General features: G+C 46.4%; 1 protein-coding gene across 2 annotated transcripts in view; it reads left to right on the top strand.

Annotated features, from left to right (window-relative positions):
• Nucleotides 1–14,799: 14,799 nt before the first annotated feature.
• The window catches only part of RFX4 (regulatory factor X4), a 126,590-nt gene continuing 116,690 nt past the window's right edge, over nucleotides 14,800–24,699 (top strand). Inside the window, exon 1 of one of the 2 annotated variants that reach the window (XM_090041091.1) lies at nucleotides 14,800–15,063. In XM_090041091.1, coding sequence (XP_089897217.1) covers nucleotides 15,021–15,063 — 43 coding nt within the window. In that variant the 5' untranslated portion in view covers nucleotides 14,800–15,020. The remainder of the gene's footprint in view (nucleotides 15,064–24,699) is intronic. The other variant, XM_090041090.1, reaches the window with a different exon arrangement.

Genomic DNA, 24,699 nt, shown 5'->3' with positions numbered 1-24,699 from the left:
TTGAAGCCCAGACTTCAGTAATCAAGTCTATTATTTCACTGCAAAACAGAGAAAGGGTCTAAATTCATTGAAAGTTATCCCTTCAATTGCTAGAAATGTCTTGCCCTGCTGTTTAAGTGGATTGTCCTGTCAATGGATTTAAATGAGGCATAGGCTACTTTTTTCAATGTGGTTCATTGATAAAATCCTAAACTTTTAGGCATTATTGAAGCTAATGTATAGCTTAATAAGTTTTATTAGAAAAATCAAGTTTATTTAGGGCCATTCACATAATTTGAGGCTTCTTATTCAAATATTTTAATCGGAAAGTGTTTATATAGCTGCTAAATCAGGGGTGGGCAATTATTTTGAGCGGAGGGCTGGTTACCAAGTTCTGGCAAGCTGTCAAGGGTGGCATGGATAGCCTCACCCTTTGACAGGTGCCCTTCCCCCTGGTTGCCATCTTGTGACCAGAAGTCCCACCCCCTAACCCCTGACCTTTGCCACCCAAAGTCCCTCCCCTTGCCCCTGGAAGTACTCTTTTCCGCAAGGAGTTTTACCCTCTCGGAACCAGAAAAATACCAAATTATATTCTAAAAAGCAAGCATTTACAACATTCATCAATGTGATTTCAAAAAATATTTTTATCCTGATATACAGGTGGTTTGTGTAATGTACATAGGGGTGATAGCACAATAGCTTAAAATGAAGCCTTACTGTATATTGTGGGGGGTGTATATAGTTTTGTGGGGAGCTGTGGGTATGTGGGGTATGGGTGGGTATGAGTTTTGTGGGGGGCTGTGTGGGGAACAGGTAGCTGGGGTATATGAGGGGGTGTAGACGTGGGGGTCTGCATATATGGCAGTGCGAGAGGGGTGTGTGGGTGCATATCTATCTTGGGGTGTGCATGTGGGACTTACCATATAAACATACACACTCAGAATCACACTCTGCCCCTGCCTGTACACACGCACACACTTACCAACGTGGCCCCATGTTCCCCCCATCCGGCAATGCAGCTGGGAGCCACATGGTGCCACAGTTGGGTGGGTGCAGGAAGAGAGTGAAATGGCTGGGAGTGGGCTGGCCTGGGCTGCTCAGTTCTGCTGAGGTCTCCCCCTGGGTCCTACTGCCCCTGTCTCCTGTCACCTTTGGCAGGCAGCCAGGAGCAAATAAGTATTAATTTACTAACTTTTTAGAGCCCCCCCACAAGCCAAATAGAATGGCCTGGTGGGCTGAATCCAGCCCACAGGCTGTATTTTGCCCACCCCTGTGCTAAATGCTGCAGAACTGTGCTTGTGCAGGGGAAGCAGAAAGTGACATTTTATAAATAAAAATGAAACAACACTGGTTAGTTTTGCCCTTTGCCAGAATAACATGGCAGATCCATGGCTCTGGATTGCAGGGAGCAGTCCTCAATCAGGGCTATTCTCCAACGGGAGCTAGTAGCTGCTTTACAGTACTGTTGCTGTTACACAAGGGCCACAGGGAAATGATGAATTTCCTCTCCTCTTTCCTGCCCCCCAGTACTTCATTCTTAGTGAGATATATCATGCACAGGGTTACAAAAGCCTGTGCCAGAACTGGGCACAGATCTATGCAGTCCCTGGGAGCCTGACACATACTTCCCTTAAATCTGAGCATAAAAACTCAGCCATACGGTAAATCTGTGCTAGAACATGTGGCAGTACAGTGAGATTTAGCATATGGAAAGCCCACAAAAGGTTTGGATCCCAGTTTCTGATTCTAAGGTTCACAGGCCTTAGACATGTCCAGCATTCTTGGTCAAAAATGCAAGAAGACTGAGGATGCCTGAACACAAACACTGGTTCAGTATCACAGACTTGTGAGATTTCCCAGGTTCTTCCTTGCCTTCCCGCCATGCCTCCACAGGCATGCTACCTGCTAATTACAATATGGATCTTTCAAGGGAGGAGTCTAATGGCCAACCTAATTGTCGCCGGTATGTGCAGTAGCAATGGAGAGTGACTGTGCTTGGCAGCTGGGGGAACTACAAGTCCCAGAAGTCTTTCCAGACATAATCCATGCCTCTTACTAGGCTGGAGAATTGGATTTCAATCAATCAAGTGAGATTCAACAAGGACAGGTGCAAAGTTTTGCACTTTGGACAGAATAATTGCATGCACAAATACTGACAAGGTAATGACTGCCTAAGCTGCAGTGTTGCAGAGATGGACCTTGTGGTTACAGTAGACCATAAGTTAAATATGAGCCAACAGTGTGCTCTTGTTGCAAAAACCTAACCAAACCAAAAAAAACCCAAGCGGCATACTGAGTTGTATTAACACGAGTGTCTTTGGGAAATCAAGGGAAGTGGGGGGGTTTTTCTACTGTATTGAGCACTGGTGAGGTCTCACCTGGAGTACTGTGTCCAGTTTTGGGCCTCAAGAAAGATGTGGACAGTTTGGAAAAAGCCCAGTGCAGAGCAAGAAAAATGATTAGGGGCCTGGGCCCTGAGTGGGAACCTACTCAAATCATGACTTTGTGTTGTTCATAGAAACTGCAATTTGAGGCAGTTCCCACAAAAATCAGCGTTCCCTGCAATTTTAGCTATGATTCTCCAGAATAACTTACTGCACCTTCCTCTGAGGAGTTTGCTGCCCCTACAGCCACAGAATGAAGCACTGGGCTCTGTGCAACCCCGCAGGAAGCCCTGCAGCAGCCTGGGAAGGCAGTCTCTGCCCAAGAAAAGTGGCGAACCTGATTTTCTTCCCCCCACTTGGAGCCTGCCTGCCTTCCAGAGCTGCGCAGGGGCCCTGTGCTTCCCTCAGCGGCTGCGGTGCCCTCCAGGACCACCCAAGCTGGGTGCCTGCAGGTGGGTTCTAATGCTGCTGGACGAGGCAGGTAAGTGAGGGGTGTGTACACAACATGGGGGTTTGCTTCACTTTAAATTGAAGGGCTTCAATTTAGGGCCCCCGTTCCATCTACACATGCCCTAAATCTTTTTCTATTCAAAGTCAATGGAAGATCCGTAATGGGATTTGCATCACGGGAGCCAGTGAACCTTCTGGGGCACTAGGATGAGCCATAATTCAGATCATAGAATCACAGGGAAGCAGGGCTGCAAAGAACTTTCAGAAGGTCCTCTAGTCCAGCCGCCTGCTCAAGGCAGGATCATCCCTGACTAAACCACCCCAACCAAGTGTCTGTCCAACCTTCTCTAGAAAACTTCCAAGGATGGAGATTCTAGTCTCTCTAGGTGCCTGTTTCAGTGCTTGACCACCCTTGTAGTCGGAAAGTTTCTCCTAAACTCCAGCCTAAAATTCCCCTACTGAAGCTTCAGGTCATTGTTCCTAGTCCTGTCCCTTACAGCCACAGAGAAAAGGTCTTCTCCAGTCTTTCTGCAATTGCCCTTCAGGTGTTTGAAGACTTCCCATCAGTCTTCTCTTCTCCAGAAGAAATGGTCTTGGCTCTTTTAGCTTTTCCTCCCAAGTCTCATGGCTAGGGACCTAGTAAATCAAGGTGGAGGTGGGCCATTTTGTGGGCTGACTGGAGCCTGCCGCTATCTTCAAAGTAATTGTCCAATTAGGCAAATCTCCTATTTTAATAACAGCCAAATGCTTCAGAGGAAGATGCCCCAAATCATTTAAGGCATGTTACACTGCCGAATTTCCTACAGCAGCTGGAATTCATGTGCAATACGCCACTGAGGCATGCAAACAGCGACACTATTAAAGCAGTGGAAAAGCATTTAGCCTGTTTTAAAGTGTCGTGCACACTCACCCCTTGTTTTATCTACACACGGCCTTAGGTGCCTGCTTGGTTCTTTTGAAAATCCCGCCCAAATTTGTGTGAGGGTGTGCAATCCATTACTCTTTCTATAAAGAATGGGCTGCTGAAACAGGTTGTCTTATGCTGGTATTAAAGAGTGACACATTTTTCAGCAATTGTGACATACTGCAGCTTTTCCTGAGTAGGGTACATGGCTGTGTGGCTATTCCAAAACCTTGAGAATTCTTTGCCACTCACAGCAGCAACATCCTTGATCTTTCAATGGAGTGAATTTTTTGGAAACCATTTGACCTTTTGCATGTGCTAAAGCATTCCAATGGGGGTGTGGTATTTACTGTCCATTAAGGCTAATGAAACAGAAATTAGATATAAAAAAACTTCAGAATTTCAAAACCTGGAAATTGTTTACCAGTACTTGGGTTGAGCTAGATCTAACTTTTTTACCATAAGGACTCCTTTGTGGCTGTAGCAAACTTCCAGTAAACTGATAACTTGCAGATCTCCTCAAGGCAGGCATGTATCCACAGTAGTTTGTGAACAGAAGACAAAGCCTGGCACTTGGGGCACACTGCAGTCATTATTTTTGGCAGGTAAAAGAGGGAAAGAACTCCACATCCAGCTGTTCTGCAGCTGAGTGATATTTTAGACCAGGAGTATTTTCTATTTGTTTCATAACTTTTATAGCGGGCTCTTTCTCCTTTTTCTTACCACTAATATTGAGGTGGACCCCCCCCCCCCGGTGTTTTACATCATTGCTTCCATAAACTCCAGGGTCCACCCCTTCAAATATAAAACTGCTAGATTTCTTCCACCACTTTAAACATGTTTTGGCTGACTCTTAAATAACTTCATTTTCTACTTTCCAACTCTCTCTGGTAAAGCTACGGGGACATGTAGCTGCCTTGGTACCGCTTACAACAGCAGTCAGCAACATTTTTGCCCAGTGGGCCAGAATGACCCAGCTTGGGTCTGAGATGGGCCACCACTAGGACCCTCACTAGGATCCTGCTGATGCTGCTGCCACTTCTACCCAATCCAAAGCCATGGCACCAGGAAAATGCCCAGTCATGGCGCAAGCTAATGCGCCCCACTTCCTAGTTGCATTGAGAGCTAAGCCCCCCTCCACTGGATACACATCCAGCCTGCTGACCACAGGTTGCCAATCCCTAATTTAGAATGTAAACTTGTCATTTACCTAAATGCTTCTGCTTAGGAAAAAAACTGGGTTGCTTTTTAATGTTGTATCTTTGCAATGTATTGAATTGCATGTCCTGGATTGCACTTTTCCCAGTGTTACCAAACCAAGTGTTCAAACATGGTCTCCTGGTTCCTAAAAAGGAACATAGGACTATAAGGAGCCTCTTAGCCAAGCAAGTCCAGTCCCCTGTGTTTTCAGGCTACCATTTAAACAAAGGAATCCCCGTGATTGCCCTTCAAACCCATACCTACAACCACAAGGAACAAGAACGCAAACCATCAGGAACACCCATTTAAATGCTACAAACTGCTGGGAAGATGAGGGCACTGTCAATGCCTTGCCACTGCAATGAGACAGAGGTATTTGTTTAATGTATGTTCAAAAGATCCTAGGAAAAGCACCATACCCCACACGTGAGAGAAGATAAAACCCCAACAGCTCATGCCAAAAACTTCTTCCTGACTCCAAATTTGCTAGTTGCAATGGCCCTGAGCAGAAGCGGAAGACCCTCTAGCTAGGAGCTGCTGGGTTTCTGGGATTTGCTGTAGCATCAACACACTTCAGTCAAAAACACTTGGCCTCAGTTGTGACCAGCATCCTTCCTGCTTCAGAGAAAGGTGGAAAAAAACCTAGAAGCCAGTAGCATTCTTGAGTGGAGGGGAAAAAATCCTTTCCTGCCCCAGCTGAGAACCAGCAAACCCCTAGGGCATGAGATTACTAGATGTCTGCCACACTACAGACCTCCTTTGATACCCTAACCCGGAGAATGCCCAAACTAACTGGTATGCCAGAACTCCCTGTTGTATCAAATCATGCCTTCTATAAATGTATCCAGTTTATCTTTAAGAAGCAAGGGTTCCTTGCTCCCAGTGTCCTGCTCAGAAAATGATTCCAAGCCTTCACCTCTCTGGCAGTTAGATTGGAAATTAGACAAAGACTTCTAAATGTATCTATAACCAGTTTGTAGACCTTTGACCTCATGGCAGTATTGTGTTCAACCTAAAAATGCTCTTTACTTCCCCAAATATTTGCCCCAGTATTTGTATAGAGTGACCATATCCGCTCTGAATCTCTGTTTTATTAAGCTAAACAAACTAAGCTGTTTCAGTCTTCTTTCACCATCTATATGGCCTTTCCTTGAACTTGTTCCAGTTTTAAGTTTATATATTTTTGATCACTGATGACCAGAACAGCACACAGTATATTAAATGGAGGCTTACCTTGTGTCTTTTGCACAATGGTATTTTAACAAAAGTCAAGGCTGGTTTAGGGATGAGTAACTAACAGGATCATCAGAGAGATAGAAGATTGTTCATAAGAAGGGGTGCAAGTTGTTTAATAAGTAGGAATGTGTGGGAGAGGTTCAAAATAATGAATGTTATAGGAAAAGCAGAGCGGGCAATTCTATCCATCCTGGCATAGAATATGAGGAAGGCATGACATTGTAATGGAGCCTGTTTTGATTTAAAAGTAAATACTTTTCACATAATGCACCTTGATTCCATTGGCACCAAATGGTATTGCAAGTTAGGGTTCCCAAATGGAGTGGCCACATACATAGATAACAAGAACATTGACTTTTACAACAGGAAAAACGAATGTTTTTGGAAGGAGTACAACCTGCCAAGGGCCATATCCTAACCTTTTAGCCAATGAGGTAGGAAAGAACTTTAGTTGTAGACAATTTTAGCTATGATTCTCCAAAATGACTTACTGCATCTTCCTCTGAAGTAGTTGGTTGATTAAAACAGGATATTGCCCTAGTTGGACAACTATTTTGATGTGGTATGTTAGGTTAGGTTGTAAGCCTTCTGTGGTAGGAGTTGCTCCTTGGTTTATCTATACAGCACAGTAAGACTACAATAACATTTGGCTCCTGGCTATCACCAGGATACAAACACATAAGAATTCCCTCATGTTAAAGATATAACCCCATTTATAGAGAGAGGGGAACACTAAAACTTTTTTATTCTTAATAAATAAATTACGGTAATTAGCTGAGCTAGCATTATAAGCAGCTATGCCTTGCCTTCTCAAATAACTCTGCCTGGGTTTATTTCAATTTATTTCATGCTTGCATTCAGCTCCAGCATGGAACCATTCAAAGATTACCATTCTTGCAAAGGAATCTCACCCAACTATACAAGCAGCATGTTACACAAATTCTGTCTAGTAGGAGACTGAGCACAGCTGCTCAAAGTGGATTTTTCTGACCTATATATGGCACTGCTTTCATGAGTAAGGTTCAGTTCTAATATCCTCCCTATAACACAGCTTTCAGCAACTGTACAAAACCCATTGGATTAACATATTCAAAGCAAGCTGCAGAAGGAATTCCAGCAGGCAGAAATATAACTTCTGAAACCAAAAATTAGCTAGGACACTGTGGATAACAGCCCTACTCTTTTGAAATGAGCCATCAGGTGGTTACTGGCCTAGGTGGCCAGGTCCTCACTTGGGTAAATCGTTGCTGTTCCTGTGCCTGTGTTTTCACAGCTCTAAAATGAAAATAATGTTCCTGACTGCTTTACAAAGTGCTTTGAGATCTACAGATTAAAAGTAATAAGCTTTTAAAAGCCATCTGGTATTATTTATCTAATTCAAAAGATAAAATTTCTGATGGTACAGGACTGGGTCAGAAATCTTGGAAGAGAATGTGCCATCTGCTGCATCACCAACACCTTCTAGCAGGACCTGAATTTTCCTTCAAGGTCTCCCATGCAGGTATGTGTAAGACCTCATTTTGCTTTGTACGTGTGATCTGATATGATCACAGCATTAAGGACCATGGTTGGGATGTTCTACAGTCAACCAAATTGTGTATCACATTCTGTGATTGTGTATCACCTTCTGGCAGAAGGTGAATACAAGATTGCAACCATATTGCTTCTGTACTAAAGAAAAATAGTTAAGTTGTCTTGTGCATGGTACTAATTTTATGATTTTAATGTATGTGTTGAAGGTAGGCTGGCTCCTAGGTTACCTTAACACCAACCAGCGTGGGAGAAAAATATCATTTTTGATGAAGCGGGCTTCTTTGTATATAAAATGAGCCTGGTTCTCCTTCTACCTATGCTAGTATAAATCAGAAGCAAATGCACAGAAGTCTGGAGCATAATTAGGATAAATCTAAAGGGTGATTAAATTTAGACCAGGATAATCATCTCATACAGATAGAGCTTGTTATCTTATCCAGAGGTTAAGTGCAAAAGTCTGCTGAACTTGGCCTGGAGCTATTTCAAAAGTTAAGTGCTTGCCCCTTTCTCCTAATAAAACCAGCATACGAGTTGCCCAAGAATTCTGCTTGGGGATCCTATCAAGTACAAAGGTTCAAAGTTCCTACAGGCGGTGAAGCCACCCAGCTGGGTGCAAGTTGAGGTTGTCCAGCATGAACAGCTGTCTTACTGCATGACTTGATGGTCCCTCTTGACAGCATTATTTCAGGTGTTGGTAACACCACAGACTTGGGTGTTGCAGTCAAACATGTAAAAGTGAAAAGTGTTGATCTGTTTTGTATAACATGACTATAAATCACAAGGGTCACTTGCCAGACCTATAAAGTTACAGCTAGGCTGCCACAATTAATATTTTGCTTTATTCTTAAATGAAGTTTCCCCTCTTACTGTTATTAAATTCAAACCATTAATTATACCTTGGAATCCCTATCACTTCAATAAGTTTCTAGGAATGAAACAAGAAAGGCCTAGTTTCTTTGTCTGTCGCACATGCGCGCACACACTCACATGCCCACCCTGGCTCTTATGCTGATCTCACTGTCTCGCAGGTACTTTTCACATCTCTAACCAATGATGCTCCATTCCAGTCAACTCTTGTCTCCCCAGTCAATGGTTGGGAGCCAGTCTAAACTTTTACCATGGCAACATTTTAAATCATCTCAACCTCATTCCCTGCATCTGACAGCAATCACAGTTGCCTAGCAAACACTCAATATTGACTCCAGAAATAGTATGTAGGCTTACTCTACATCCTGTACTTCACCTTTACTTATAACTTCCTAAAGGATTTTAAAACAATATACAATGAAGTCATCTTTATTTCAAAATGAGAAATGGTGACTAATGGGAAACCAAGGGGAAAGTGACCAACACCCCCCTCCCCCCCACACACACACCACTTTTCTTCTTCCTCTTTTTATTATGTATTTATTTTGCTCTGTTATGGCCTAGTAAAACTAGGAGAAAGAAGCAGTGTGCAAAGGACAGAAGAATTCTGAAGGGAGATTTTGCTGTCTTAGATAAACTAGACCGGGGTGGCCAACCTGCAGCGTGGATGGGTACCACAAGTGGCACAGGCAGCCTCTGTGTGTGGTATGCAACAGATTGGGAAGGAGTTGGGCAGCAGCTAGGGTAGGGAGCAGAAAGAAGAGCATCAAACCAGGTAGGGAGAGCAGGGCAGGAAATAGAAAGCAGAGCAGGGGATTGGGTAAAAGAAAGGGATCAGAGTGACACTCGGGGAGGGTGCTGGGCTAATGTGGCATGCCTGCCAAAAAGGTTGGTTTCCGTAAACTAGAAAATATGTAAACTTTTACAGTCCGAGGCCATTGGCACAACAGTAAAAAAAAAACCAAAACAAAACACCACTAAATCTTTTCATGACTCCAGCAATCACCTGGCCTGTGTATAGGGACACAAGTTTGGAAGGGATCTCTGAAGTCAAGTTGTGTCACATAGTCCCAGACATAAACTTACCAAGCAAGGTCTTAAAACCAGCTGGGTTGCTTTCCCCCAGACTGCTGTAAGAAGTCTCTTCCAGAACATTACCTAGAGGGTTAGAAACTCCCATCCTAAATGTATTCATAGCCAATTTGTGCCCACTTGTTTTTGTGTCCATGTTAATTTTTAGCTTAAATGACTTTTCTCCCTCCTGGTGTCTATTTCCCTGACTTACTTACAGAGAACAATTGCATCTCATCTCATTCTTCAATCTGTTAGATGTAATAAGCTTCTTCTCATAAAACAGGTTCTTCATTCATCTGATCATTCTTCTTGCCTAATTCTCATCACCTGAGAATGGTAGCCAGAATGGCACTCTGTATCCCAGACGAAGTCTCAACAGTGCCTCATTGAAATTTCCTTTCTACTGGAAATAGTCATAGATATACAAGGATCCAGTTTGCCTTCCTCAGAGTTGCATCATAGCGGTGGCTTACAGTCACTCTGTGTAGGTTGGGACCAGGAGTGAATTCCCTAGAAGCACCTCCCTAAGGCCTTTGCTCTTCTACTGAGGCATACCACATACCCTTGACTTGGCATCAGAGCACATACAACAGCCCACACATTAAAAAAAAAAAAAAAAGGTCTAGTGATTTTGGGTGACTCAGTTTATACATTTTGAGATGCTTTGAAGGGGCTGATTGTCAACGAAGGGGATACTCAGCACTTTCTGAACAATGACACATCAGGTTGGACACCTAAATCCCTAGACACTTCTAAATATAAAGATTAAAAAACAAAGTAATATAAAACCAGTAATAGGAACTGGCTGAGATGCAGCAGGAAAATAGAGATGTAATATGAAAACTGTACAACTAGGTTCAACATGAGCACCTCTGGGGACTCTGAGGGACATACTCAGTTTGTTAAAGAAAAAATAGCAGCATGCATATACCTGCATCTTGAATCTTGACCTTCTACCTTGGGGGACAAACATCATGCCATGAGACCTGTTCCCATGAAACATGCCATGTTGGGGCTGTCACTTCTATGGAGACAAATATTACATTAGTGGACAACGATAGGCTTAATTTGGTTCTGTGAACCAAATCCCTCTCAGAAGCACAGGAAAGGTGTGTTCCTACAAGTTGCCATATTGCAAATTATTCATCTCTTAGGTGTTAGCCACACAGGAACCGCTCCTTGAATGATAGCAACAGTGATGCTACTAATTGCAGGTAAAGATTTGGCTGTTTAGCACTTCTGTACTTGGACCCAGGTATGATATACTGCCCTCCTGCCTGTGATCTAACATAAGCAGGAGTTTCACCTGACCAGTGTGCCCAACCCTGACCCCACCACACCTACTTCTGGATTCAGAAGCCTCCACTCCACCACAATACTTGATAGATCTGCACCACCCTGGTCCTTCTTGCTTCCTGCCCATGTTTGTTAGGCAAGGATTTTTGGTGATACCTTTTATTGCATCAGTGGTATAGCTGGGAGAGCTCTTGAACAAGCTGTCAGGCACAAAATGCCCTTCCTCAGGTGCTTGTGAAAGTGCCAATAGCCTCTACCACAGGTTACTTCTGCAGTGCTAGACCACGTGTGAGAATTGTTCCCTTCAGCAGTCCCTATTCTTAAAGAGGTTAAAATGCTACAGGAGCACAGGGATTTGCAACTGGTCATCATGCCCCAAGGATGTGTTTCTGTGCCCAAGTGGACAAATCAATCTACCCATGTACCTGGGCAGTTCTAGGATTTTGGAAAGGAGGCTGCAGGTAGTGAGATCCATCATCACATATATAATACTACATATTTTTCTCCTGTTAAAACAAAAACAAGTAGATGCTTTACTAGTATGCTATGGGCTTTGGGCTATATTATTCAGTTTGTGATTGAAGGAAAAACAAACATAATTTTCCTGGAATGTGCATTTATTTGCTGTTGTAAGTTGCACATAAAAATGCAGCAAACTAGGCAAAATAAGCAAAAGACATTTCATTCATCCTGTGATCATTAGAATTAAGTGCACATCTCATTCAGATTCATAAAACACAATCTTGCCTTCTTGAGCATCTCAACAGTGCATCCAGTAATCTGCTGAAAGCTATTTCCACAGGTGAGTTAAGCTTCCCAGCTAGCCCTTAAAAGCAGCCCCCAAGACGATGAAATAGGAGTTACAGGACGAGGAGTAGCCGAAAGACAAAACTGAAGAACAAAGGACAGCTGGATTAGGGGAACCACTCAAGATCATTAAAAATAAGGAAGGATCCTTAATACCTGTGGGCTGGAGAGTTTAGAGGGAAGCAAAAAATCACAGATGAGGGGTAGAAGGCACCTCTGAAGGTCATCTAGTTCAACCCCCTGCTCAAAGCAGGACCAGCTCTAACTATCTGACCCCAGCCAAGGCTTTGTCTAGCTGGCTCTTAAAAGCCTCCAAAGAGGAAGATTCCACCACCTCTCTGGGTAGTGACTCAGGACATCTTATTTCATTTTAGCCTAGGTCGACAAGATGAGCCTGGCTGAAGGCAAAAAAAAAATGTCTAAAAAGCATGTGTATCATTAGGAGCTGGGATCTCAGCTGCTTTGCCCCTACCTGGCTAGACATGCTGGTGCCCCTGCCAGGCAGCTAGTTTTACACTTGAGGTGGAGCAGGAATCAAAGGCGGCAGGGCTGAATGCAGTGGGTTGCATGCTAGCACTGCAGGAAAGGGCTAGAAAGCACTAAAGCTTCTCCAGGCAGAAGCTGGCCCTTGCCTGGTTGCAGTACCACTAGTGAGGGGAGGCAGGAAAAGGAGCTTGCAGTACCCCCAGAAGCATAGGCACCAGTTTTTAATTTTGCTGATGGTGGAGACCTAAGATGATGGCTGTGGAAATCTTTATGCATTTCAGGTGACGGGGCCAGGGCACTGGGGGGGGGAGGCATGTACTCAGTTCCTCTGCCTACAAGTGTGCTACCAGGGAGCATTCCTGTCTCAGAAGGGAGAGCCAGTGGCCAGATGTGCCTCAAGAGACTGTGGCTGAGCACCCAATTTCCCCGCCACAGTGGGAGTATATAGGATTTCTTTCCCCACCCTCCAGAAAACAGTGGGGCTGGACCAGCCTGGGGCACTGGAAGGAGGAAAGCAGAGCAGCCGGTGAGCAAGAGGGTGAGCACTTCCCCTCTCTCTTTCTTGTTTCTAAGTTTTCTAGGGAAACTCCACCCTCTGTCCCCCACCTCCCCTTAGACCACAGGCCACGGCCACACCTCAGCCATGGTCTGCACTTGTCCTGCCCCAGCACTGCAGGCTGCAGAGACTTCCCCAGGTGGATTGAAGTTAAACCCATTGCAGCCCCCAGAAAGATGCCATCCTGGGCAGACTGAGACCTCTACCCCCCAGGCTGCTGCTCTGATCCCCTCTTTCTCCCCTCACCCCTAGGATTCAGGGAGCCAGGGAAGGGCTCCTGATCAAACATAGTTGTTTGTTTAAAGTGTACCTGATCCCAGCCCCAGCTAACCAAGGTTGCCAGAACTCCAAGGGAGCAGCTGCCGAGTCGTGCTCCAGTTCTGCTTCTACTTGGGGGAATGTTTTTGCAGCAGGAAGCACTTGGGAGGTTTAACAGGCCAATTTCTTCACCTTGAACTGAAGTGCTTTTCTGTTCCCCCCCCACACACACACACACCCCTTTTTGGGCTCAGTTGTCCACAATCCTACTATTTTTTATTTTTATTTTTTTTTAATTTTGCAATCTCCTATTCAGCCAGGCTTAGTTTTCCTCGCCCAACCTTGAGGTTTCCAGAGTTCATCTCCCCCCCCCCAACTTTGCCACTATCTTTGTGTTGTGTTGCCCCTTATAAAAAATAAGACCGAGTGGGTCCACATCTCCCTCTGCCTGCATGCAATGCTCCCAAATCAGAAGAGTGTCCAAGGGTAACAGTTGGGCATTCAAATCCACATATGAACTCAGGGAGGGGAGGCAAGACAGTTCTTCTGCCTCCCTCTCTCAGTTCCTATGCATTTGAAATGCTCTGCCGCCAGTTCAGAAGCAATCTTGCTCTGTGTGTGTGTGTGTGTGTGTGTGTGTGTGTGTGTGTGTGTGTGTGTGTGTGTGTGTGTGTGTGTCAAGGGGAGGGAGAAAGGGGGAAGTCTGGGTGTTGGAGGGGAGAGTAGAAAACGTTGGCTCTGTCCATGGTCAAAGTAATTCAGCTATAATCCCCCTTTCTCTTCCTCTCCTGGAGCTCTATTCATATTCTAATCACAGCTTTTCCTTCCCTAAACCAGCCACTTTATCAGAGCCCCAGCTTTGCACTTTTACTTCCACTTCCAGTGCCTATAGCTGCCTTCAGAATCAGCAACTTTTTTGTGGTCCCACTCCCTCTGCTAACCCTAAAAGGAGACCTGCAGAGTTGCCCTCACACTGGAAGGTAACCTCAATATTTAATTGATTTTAATTTCTCCCCCCACCCCCCAACACACATCCTCCTCGACCCACCACCCCCTTCTTGCTTGGTAGCTCCAGTAGGAGCTTCCCCCTGATGTGTCTGCTCTTACAGACGAGCAGGTCAAGTGCATGAAATATGTGTGTAACATGTCCTAGCCCCAATAGCGCTCGCAGGTCATGCCCAGTCCCCAGCGAGCCAAGAGGGAAACTCATGTGCGAGGTAGGAGCACATCCGCCCGGCGGTAACTTTCTCCTCTTCCCAGGCGAGCGGAGCTTTGCAAGGGAGCCCCAGCCTCCATGCGTCTGTGCATGATCCCAGCCCCAAGCCCACGGGGGAGGAGGGGATCTCTTGGGGCTTTGCAGACACCAAATAGTCCCAAAGAGCACCCCCCCCCTCAGTCTAGTGCCTGTTTGAAGATCTAAGCCAATTTTGATCTCCGGCTGTAATGAGCCAAGGGGCAGGGGTTTGGGGAGGGAGGGGAAAGGCCCCTGGAACTTTAAATAAGAAAAACGCTTCTAAGGCTCTAATAGAGGAGGGAAGTCGAAGTGTTGGGATTGCGTAGATCTAAGGCCCCCCTTTTTGGAGGAAAGCTTTTCTTATTCAAAACAGCATCACAATGGGCTTCACATTGAGCCTTGCCACATCCCCATCTGACTAGCAGCCATTCATCAGGCTGGCTGGCCTATCAATGACATTTCTCCCATCAGGGCTCCTATAAAATGATGCTTTTTCCCATGAAACATCCGCAAACATTTTGACGGGTCTGGCTTTGCCCTGCTGGATTACTGAGTGTCCCTCTCTCTCTCTCTCTCTCTCTCTCTCTCCCTCTCTCTTTATCTTTCTCTAACCTTCCCCCCCCCACCACCACCACCACTCTCCTCCTCCCTCTCTCTCTTTCTCTCTCCCTCTCTCTTTTCTCTGTGTGCATCTTTGAGATAGGGGATCTCCAGACCCCGGGACTTTGGGGCATCTGTCCTGTCCATGGGAAGAGCATGCATTGTGGGTTACTGGAGGAACCTGACATGGATTCCACAGGTTAGTCCAACCCTCGAGCCAGGCGGGTCTCCCCTGGCAGAGCAGGAGACTTCTCAACTTGACAGTGAGCGCGGAGGAGATCTACCGCGCTCCGGAGCAGAATACGTTCCCCGGGTCCTAGCCCGACGTGCACAAACGTGTGTGTGTGGGTGTGTGAGAGAGTGTGTGTGACCAGAAAAAGACCAAAGGGGGGGAGGAATGGGAGTGGAGAAAAGTTGCCTTAGGATGTTGCTGTCTGGATGGAGCCCTCTGAGAAAGGGATATTTTTTTTGGATGCTTGGACGCCGGCAAGCCCATTCCCCCTCTCTGCTTCTGGCTCCAGGCGCTGGGTTGGGGTGAAGTGAGGAAGGGGCTCGTTTTGTTTCTAAAAAAAATCCACGCAGAAATGTCCCCCCACCCCCGATGTAGGGCAGAAATAGACCCGCACGCCCAGCTCAGCCTCCCCCTGCGCGTTGCCCGGCTTTGGGAGGGGACCACGCGGCGGGGGCAGAAAGCAGCCAGCTCAGCTCTCCTGCTGCCCGCTGCTGTCTGCCCCCGCCGCCTGCTCCCCTCCCAAAGCCGGGCAACGCGCAGGGGGAGGCTGAGCTGGGCGTGCGGGTCTATTTCTGCCCTACATCGGGGGTGGGGGGACATTTCTGCGTGGATTTTTTTTAGAAACAAAACGAGCCCCTTCCTCACTGCTGCGAGCGAAGGGCAGGGCAGGGCGGGGAGAGCCGCGGGGCGGGCTGGCTGGGTGCAGGGGGGCGTCCTCCTGCGTGGTCTAGCGGAGCCCGCAGCCTCCTGCCAGCCCCTGGCACTGGGAGGCTGGCACGGCTCGGGCAGGGGGCAATGGGGAGCCTTTTTGGGGGAGCCTGCGATGCTTATGCGGGGACGCGAGGGCCGAGCAGGGCCAAGGGAGAGGAGGGCAAGGAGGCCGCCTGTTTCTGCCCGGTGCCAGCTGTCAGTGGCCCAGGTTCCAGCCCCGAGGTGCCCTCCCTCCCTGCACGGGGCCTGTCCCGGGAGGAAGAGGCTGCAGCAGCGGGGCTGGGGCGCAGGAGGCACCTGCGCAGCGCGGGACAGGGCAGCAAAGGCAGAGTCCCCGCTCCGGGGAGCCTGCCTGGAAATCCTCCCTGCTGCCTGGCGTCTTGTTCCCCCCGGGAAAGATCCTCACTCGGGATTGCCCTCCGGGACACGGGTTTCTCCCCAGCCCTGGAACTATCCAGCCCATCACTCCGCAAAACCTGGGGGCGTCCGATCTCGCCTCCCTGCAAAGCCAGGGGGCAGGATCGGGCCCTTGACCAAAGGCTGCTTTCCAGGCCCGGCCTCCGACAGAGCCCGATCCCGGAGGGGCCCTGCCCTGCCCCGCGCCGCTGGAAACGTCCCTCTCGGGTGGGCGGGCCGGTCCTGCGGTGCCTTACTCGGGCAGGGCAGCTCCTCGCCTCCTACCCGCATCTCTGCGAGCCCCGGGGAGAGCCGCCCTTCCCCTTCGCAGGAGTCCCCCAGCCGCCTCGTGCGCTTTATTCCCCCCGCTTGCCTTGCTCTCCTTGCACTGAAAGCCAGGCTGGGCTCTCCCGGCTGCCCTTCACTCCGATCCGGGCGCACAGAGTCCCGACCTCTATCTATACTAGCAATGGATATAAACCCTAACCTCTGCTGTCGGGGAGCCCAAAACTTTTAGAAGAGTAGCCAGGCTGGCGTGCTAAAAACTCAGCTTCTTGCCTGCATGCGCGACGGTGAGCAACTGCTAGGCTTCAACCCTTTCACTGCCCTTAAAATAGATGGATAGAGCTATAGATATATATAGCTAGCTAGCTATTTCTAGATATCGATTTCTATCTATCTAGACATCTAGATCTAGATACATCTATAGAGATCTAGGCATATCTCTATCGCTTTATAGATACCTATATCCAGAGATCTATGTATCAATCTCCATATGGCTAGCTAGCTATAGGTATATCGATAGCTAGATATCTATATCTATAGATATATCTATATCTATATCTATAGATCGCTAGATAGCGAGATATCTACATAGATGTATAGATCGCTAGATATCGATATATAGAAAGCCAGAAAGCTATATCGATATATAGATATTTAAATAGCTATCAAGAGATCTAAGCATCTATAGCTATTTAGATTTCTATATAGATATCTGTCTGGTGTGTGTATAGCAGGGCAATGTTGCCACGTGGCGGGGCTGTACTTGGGGGGGTGGGCGCTGCCTGGCTGACTGCTCTTGGAGCTGGGGCGCTCAGGACTAAACGCGGCAGAAGGACCCCAACCTTTGTCCCGGGCGGGGGAACAACCTGCTTGGGGGCGACGTCTGGCCCCTAAGCCAAATGCGGAGCTGTTTTCCCAGGGTGAACACGTCGGGGAAAGAAAGGATCGTTTGCACCCGGCTGAGCAGTGCCGCTTGCCCGCAGGCAGCCCTCGCCGGGGCGCTTTGCTGCGGGTGCGGGAGTCGGGTGCGGGCGAGAGGCCCCGGCGCGGAGCTCAGACCCGCGCCGCCTGCGCCCCGGTCTCCAAACGCAGCGGGCTTCTAATAAACGCCCCCCCCGCCCCCCGATTGATTAGGATGATATTAATCAGCACTTTGGCCTTGCTAAACAGATGGCTAGAAAAGTGGAGCTTTGCAGTTGTCTCATTCAGACACCTTAACCTCCCTTTCAGAGGACTTAATCCAATTAGCTTTTCTCCTGAGTTTTAGTTGTTATGTAAAGATCCTTCTGCATTTGTGGAGAAATATGGCTTCATGGGGGGGGGGAGATCAGCCATGTTTTGATTTCTCCTTAACAATTTTATCCTTTAAAAAAAAAGGAACCCGGGGGGGGACCCCCAAAAGGACCCCCCCCCCCAACCCTTTCACCACCTCCAACTTTGAACTGCGACCTACTCCGGCATCAGCCGGTCCTACTGCCCTCACAAAGAGGGGTGTCCTGCTTAGTTCACACAGCGGCCTCTTCCCATGACGAGCGAGTGGGGAAATGATGTCAGGCCCGGGGGAGAGGTGGGATCTTTGATCAGACCAACTAGATTTTTGCAACAACAACAACAACAAAACCCGAAGAAAAAGAAAATCCTCCTGAGGAGACTTACACTTTGAACCGGTTTTATAGCTTAGCTCTGCCCTCCATTCCATGTCTCCACACCGGGAGGCATCACAAAGCCTCTTCCTTTCCTTCAACCTTGAGCCTCGTCTTTTGGCTTCTTTCTTTTCTCTTTTTTTTAAGCGGGATGAGTTTAAAGGAGAGACTTTCCATGTGGCTTGGGAAATGCATTAAGTGCTGAGAAGCAGAGGCATGATTTCGCGGGCATGGAGGTGCCCCCCCCCCCCGCCTTTCCCGGGCTCCGTTTCTTTTAGAAAGTTGGTCCTAGGAAAGAGCAGGCTCCGCGTGGCGGGGACCCGGGGCTGACTGAGAGGGGCAAGAAGGGGACCCGGGGCTGACTGAGAGGGGCAAGAGGGAGAAGCCGTCGAGAGGGCTGGTGGGCCCGGCTCCTTGCCCCGCTGCTGCGGGATGGGGGAGAGGCCAGGCGGGGCAGGGGCAGCTGCGGGGAGGGGGGTGTGCTCGCTCTGCCTCCCCGTGCGGGGTATTTCTGGGACTTTTTCTGTGAAGGGGGGGGGTCTGCCTCAATTACTGACACTCTCCCCCTCCCTTCCCTGACCCGCGGGCGTTGGAAGCTAAAGGCAGCTCGGAAACCGCCAAGGCTGCCCCCCTGCCCTTTGTGTGACGTGTACCAAGGGAGAGCTGGGGCGTGCGTGCGTGTGTGTGGGGGGGGGAATCTGTGCAGAGGTCTATATAGACCCCCCTCCACTCCCACTGACTCATTTGTAGATTAAACTGCCCCCCCCCCGGCCCTGCGGGGCTGTGCCAGCTGGGCAGGGCGCCTGGAGGGGGTGGGCGAGCAGCTGAAGGGGCAGAGGGGCTCTTGCAGCCCCTGGGCTGCGGTCCTGGGTGGAGCTGGACCTGTGCATGGGAGAAGTTTTCTTGCAAGGGCCAGGCCCAGGTGCCCATGCACAGCCGCAGCCCCCCAGAGCCATCCCCACAGTGATTGCAAGGGGCGGGGGGCAGCACTTTTTGCAAAGAGAGCAAAAAAAAAGTGGGAGCCAAAAACGAGGTGGTTTCACAGGGTCTGGGCAGCGGGGAGAGCTGCACCAGCGCACAACAAAGGGGCAGGCAGGAAGGAGCTGGGTCTGAGGGAGCATGCGTGTGCCCCAGGGAGGCAGCAATGCAGCCCTTGCTAGTCGCTCATTCAGCGGTGCTAGGCAGACAGACGTGCACACCTCCAGCCACCTTGGAGCGCAGGGCCACTTCCCTCACAGCTGTCCTAGGGAAGCAGGAAGGGCCCACCACAGGTCACCTAGGCCAGTGGGTCTCAACCTTTTTTGTACCAGGACCTATTCATCCATAGCTGATCCCCACCCAGTCCCGACCCACCGTGCCCCATGCCCAGGGAGGTTGTGGGGCCCCCCCAAGCAGCCCCTGGCAGGCTGGAGCTCTGCCCAACTGCAAGGGAAAGCCCCAGTTTCCCACTTGTTTCTTCTTTAAAAGTAAGTTTCATAGATTTTTCATAGTTTCTCCTTTTTAGTTTCATAGATTTTTAGGGTCAGAAGGGACCTCAGTAGATCACTGAGTCCAACCCCCTGCCCTGGGCAGGAAAGAGCCCTGGGGTCAGATGACCCCAGCTGGGTGCTTGTCCAGTCTCCTCGTAAGACCCCCATGGTAGGGGAGAGCACTGCCTACCTTGGAAGCCCATTGCAGATTCTGGTAACCCTGATCCTAGTTGCTCCATTTTTAAAGTTTGTTCACATCCCTTTCACATATTCTTGCCACCTACTTTTGGGTCGCAACCCACAGGGTGAAAACCATTGATCTAGTCCACGGGATTGAACCTGCTGTGTCATGCAAGGGGGTTTTGCCTGGCCTAGCACCCCCCTCCCAAATGGCAGGCAGCACTTTACTTAGTATTCCTGGTGGACCCCACTTCACCGGAGATGGTGATGATAATAATAATAATAAAAATGATCATTTTTGGGCCCCCTTTCTGTCCAGGCCCCAGGTGGCTGCCCAGTTTCCTCATGCCTGTCCTACCCTGATGGCAGGGGAGGGGAGATGGGGAACAGACCCCCACTGAATGCTTTATTTCACTTCTACATGTGGTTTGTAGGGCGTGGGGGAGATTGCATTCTCCTGAAGCATTGGACACTGGCCACACCTAGAGGGGGTTTTAACTGCCCTACCATGGTGATCCTGCTGGTACTTCATATGGAGAAAGTACTTGGGTACTGGACTGGAGGGTTTTGTTCATGTGCGCAAGTGGATGACTAAATCTGAGGTCAGAAAAGATTTCTTCCCTGCCAAAGCCGGACTGGTGAGGGCCATGGAGTTTTGGCCATACTGTGTAATGTGGGCCTGTGTCATCTTCCCAGTATCATCCCAGCATGTGTTAAACCAACACATTTCTGCAGTTTTAGTGATAAGGCATTGGCAACACCCTGTTTTCACCTCTTCTTTACCTGTGATGCACTATAGGACTCAGAGGGTGATTTGGATAAGGATGATCCTGCCTCAAACAGCGGGCTGTACTAGGTGACCTCTGGAGGTCTTTTCCAGTCCTACTTCTCCATGACCCCAGGACCCAGTGGATATGTCAGTGTGCCTCCCTGTTACCTGTTGGACAAGACCAGCAGCAGCACTGCTTGCATGGGGCTGAGGTGCGGTTCCTGCCTGAGTATCTGAGACAGGGTGAAAGGTGCCTCTCTCTTGTGGCTAATGGAGACTTCTTAAATCTATGTCATGTTGCTGAGCACCTACGGGAGCCCACATGTACGCACCTCCACAAAGCAGCCCCCTTTCCCAGAGCTCCTAAGAAACACACATGCTCCAGCTGTGAACCCTTTGCTTCATGGTGACATGAGCTGTCAGTATTGAATTTGTTCATCCAAACAGCACATTTGTTTTGGTTGCGCTGAAGAGATGATTTTTGTGCTTTTGGCTAGGAGGAGGAGTGGCTCCTAGCTCTGTATCCTCAGCCCTGTCTCAGAGGTCCAAACCACACCTCCATCACTTCCCACCAAAAACACTTCTTTTGGGGTTGCAGAAGAACAGCATGTCTTTCCTAAGACAGGAACTGGAGTGTTGCCAGCCTGCCACTCTTTATGGCACCCTCTGAGAATGTTCCTTACCCCAGCATGTCAAAGTAAGGGGATAATAGAAAGGAGATATTTTTTTTGCAGGAGTGTTTTTGTTGGTTTTCTTTTTTTTTTTGGTGAAAGTATGTTTAAAGAATGGAGTGGGGGCATCTGTTGTTAGAGAGACCCCAGTTTTGCTCCTAACATAAATGATGGTAAGTCTTCTGCTGACTTCAGTGGGAGAAAGATCAGATCTTTAAGGACCGAAGGCTGAAACTCCATGCCTCCTCCAAAATCCATTACAATCAGTTGAAAGACTTTTGCTGATTTCAGAAAGCTTTGGATCAGACCCATATAGCACTTTTTGTGTGCATCTTGAAATGCTCTTTACACCTCATGAAACACATGCATTTTGGCATCAGTAGGGTGTTTGGGATATATTTACATTAGTATATTGAGGATTAATTATGGTAACCATCTGTAAATTAAAAAGACCTGTCTTATATCTTTAGAATAAAGTGGTATATTTTAGTAGTACATATTCTGCTTATGACCTTAACGTTAAAAGAAAACCTAGAGTATGAGTAGTGACTCATAATAAAGAATGTTATAAGCTGATTCTCTTAATGAAAATTGTTGTAAAGTTATAACATTTTTATACCTTAAGTATTAGCATTGTAGTTGACAAAGCAATAGTTGAAGAATTTTTCAAGTGTTTATATAATATGACAGAGTGAAACCTCAGGTCTTGGGAATTTTTAATTCAAATGGATTATGGATTTTGTTGCTGAAAAACTATCTTACAACTTTTCAAAACCATTGCATTGTCTAATGTTACAGGAAAAGCAAACTACTCGTAGCTGAAGAATATTTGTATTAATTAATGGCTTACATAGTAATAGAAATGTTCTTATTACAGTATTCCAATACCTGCATAGCTGTAGAGCCAATTAAGTTATTGGGGCTGATCCTGTATTCGTTTTGCAGGGTGAAGTCAGTGAGGTTTGGGTATACAAATAAAATTGAATTTGGTCAAGTGGGAAAACAGTTTTATGGTTTCTTTAGTTGCTATTGAATTATTTCCAAAAATTAGGGGGGATATTGCCCTAATGTTTGAGTGATGTTGTAGCTATGTTGGTCTAGAAAACATGTGAGGTGCAAGGATTTTTGTGGATGAAGTCTAAAGGCTTTTTTTCTCAGCTGAGCATGTGAAATAAATTAGAAATCATTATTTACCTGTTGTTCACAAGTGGCTATTTAAAAAAAAGTGCTTTTGAATATCATGGGATGTAACGAAATTGTATTTCATTTGACAAAAGTACAAACCCCAAGTAAGTTAATTGTTTGCTTTTTTTAAAGTTACAGTATAAGACCCAGTCCTAAAGATTTTACTTCAGCAAAATTCCCATTTCAGAAAGGACTCCAGGATTGGACTTGTTGGATTTGTGTGTTTCAGACTGTAGACTTGTTTATTCAGGACATGCTGCACTTGTGAACCCTGCACTCTGATCTATTATACAAAATAACAACAGCTTTCCTGCAGTATTTATTTTCTCTTGAGTTAAATATGCATATAGAATATGTATCAGTTTAAAGATGAGGAGTATTTTATTTTTAACACCTTCATACTAAAACACAAGGGTCCCAACTTTATACATTAGTAAAATATAATGAGCCATAATTTGGAAACATCCTGTAAAAGCAGAATAATTTATGGAGTGGGGTTCAGTAAAAAAGCAAAGCCAAAATGCAGGGCTGAAAGACAGATGTATAAGACCTTTCTTTATTATTTTTTGTTATTATTTTGAAATGTGCTCAAAAAGTAGGAAAAGATGAAGTGGGGTGAATGGTAAGGGGGATAGGTTTGTTTACTTTAGCAAAATGGCAATAAGATGAAATACTGCGGTCACTTAAATCTGGGTGGTATTTGAATACTGATACCTGCAAAGAGTCAAGAATTGAGCAGGTAGCCTTGAATAAGGCCAGAACCTGGTAGGTTTTAGCAAAACTTTTGGACCCATTAGTGGGTCATCAAGTAGGTCAGTACTGCAGGGGCTATTTTATATGATATTAAAATCAAAATAATTAGCCTGTAACTGCACAAATGTTGGTGTACATGAATTTTCAGAGTTGTCACCAGTTATCTATTTTCCCGCATCTGTGCTAAATTTTCCATTTATTTCATTGTTAGTGAAAATGAGGACTCTAAGATTTGACCAGTTAGAGCCTGACACCACAGCAGCTGAGCAAATTGATTGCTTATGTTCTAGTTAGGATAATGGAGAGTATAATAGATGTTCTGCAGCTGAGTGATCATGTAGATAATTCTTCCTTCTTCCCCTTGTTAGTGTTGGTGATTATACTGACTTAGACATGTGGACAGTTTTGTGATATGTACATATTAGAAACATTTGTTCATGTAAATGTATACGTGTGTACTTCTCACAACTGCATGTGTGTGTGTTTTAAATATAAATATATATAGGAACTATAAAAGAAAGCAATAGCTACTAATTTAATGTATGAATTAAATGCAAATAAATAATTACATCTTCATAACTATTAAGGAAACTCATTATGGATCTGATCAAGATAACCTTCTACATGAAGAACTCCTATTGGTTTCAAGTTCAACAGGTGTTTTCATATGGAAGAAAGTGGCAGAATCCAAGCCTAAAAAAATACAGAGAGAGAGAGAGAGGGAGAGAGAAAGAAGAAAGTGAAGAATCGTATATATATTTGTTCTAGGGTTGGATTTTGCCACTTTCTTCCATATGAAAACACCTGTTGAAACCAACCAACCTTCATATGGAAAGTTATATTGATCAGATCCCTAATGAATTTCCTCAATAGTTATGAAGATGTAATTATTTATTTGCATTTAATTCATACATAAAATTAGCAGCCGTTGCTTTCCTTTCTTTCCATTTATCTTCCTTTGAAAGATTTGTCCTATGCTATGTTCATTAGTGATAAAACATTAATGTTAAAACCTCTGGAAGTCAATAACATAATTCCTCTTGAATACAATGGAGTAAAGATTTCATTTTCTGCTTTAAGTAACTGATCGTCTTTACATATTTTGATAAGTTCCTCCCCCCCCCCCTTAAAGTAAGCTTGTAATAAAAAAAAGGGAAGAGGTTCAAAAGGACTCAGGGCCTCATTGGATCCAACAGAGGAAAGGCTTGTTTTCAGTTTATAGTGCCCTGAGCTAGTCTATGAAGGGCTAAAATGCTGAGCTAAGGAGTGTCTTATTTCTTTCATTTTGACTGTGGTTGGTAAGTTTGTTTGGACAGTGAAAGCATTTCTCTAACACGGATTTTCTTATGTGAGTACAGTAGCCAGTTCACATCAACCAGTGTGACAGTTTAGAATGAATACATTCTCCCACATTTTTCTAAATAATAACTCAGATGTCATGGTGATATATTACAATATAAGATTTTGGCAGCTGGACAGATTGGTCTAATTCAAACATACAGCATTAATTTTAGAACATTGAACTATACATGTGAATTTGG

The sequence above is a fragment of the Crocodylus siamensis genome, chromosome 4 (assembly GCF_052110815.1).
Source record: "Crocodylus siamensis isolate JL-2025a chromosome 4, ASM5211081v1, whole genome shotgun sequence".
NCBI classification, from domain to species: Eukaryota; Metazoa; Chordata; order Crocodylia; family Crocodylidae; genus Crocodylus; species Crocodylus siamensis.
Note: the sequence above shows the minus strand (reverse complement) of the source record. Positions and strands in the feature narration are given on the sequence as shown.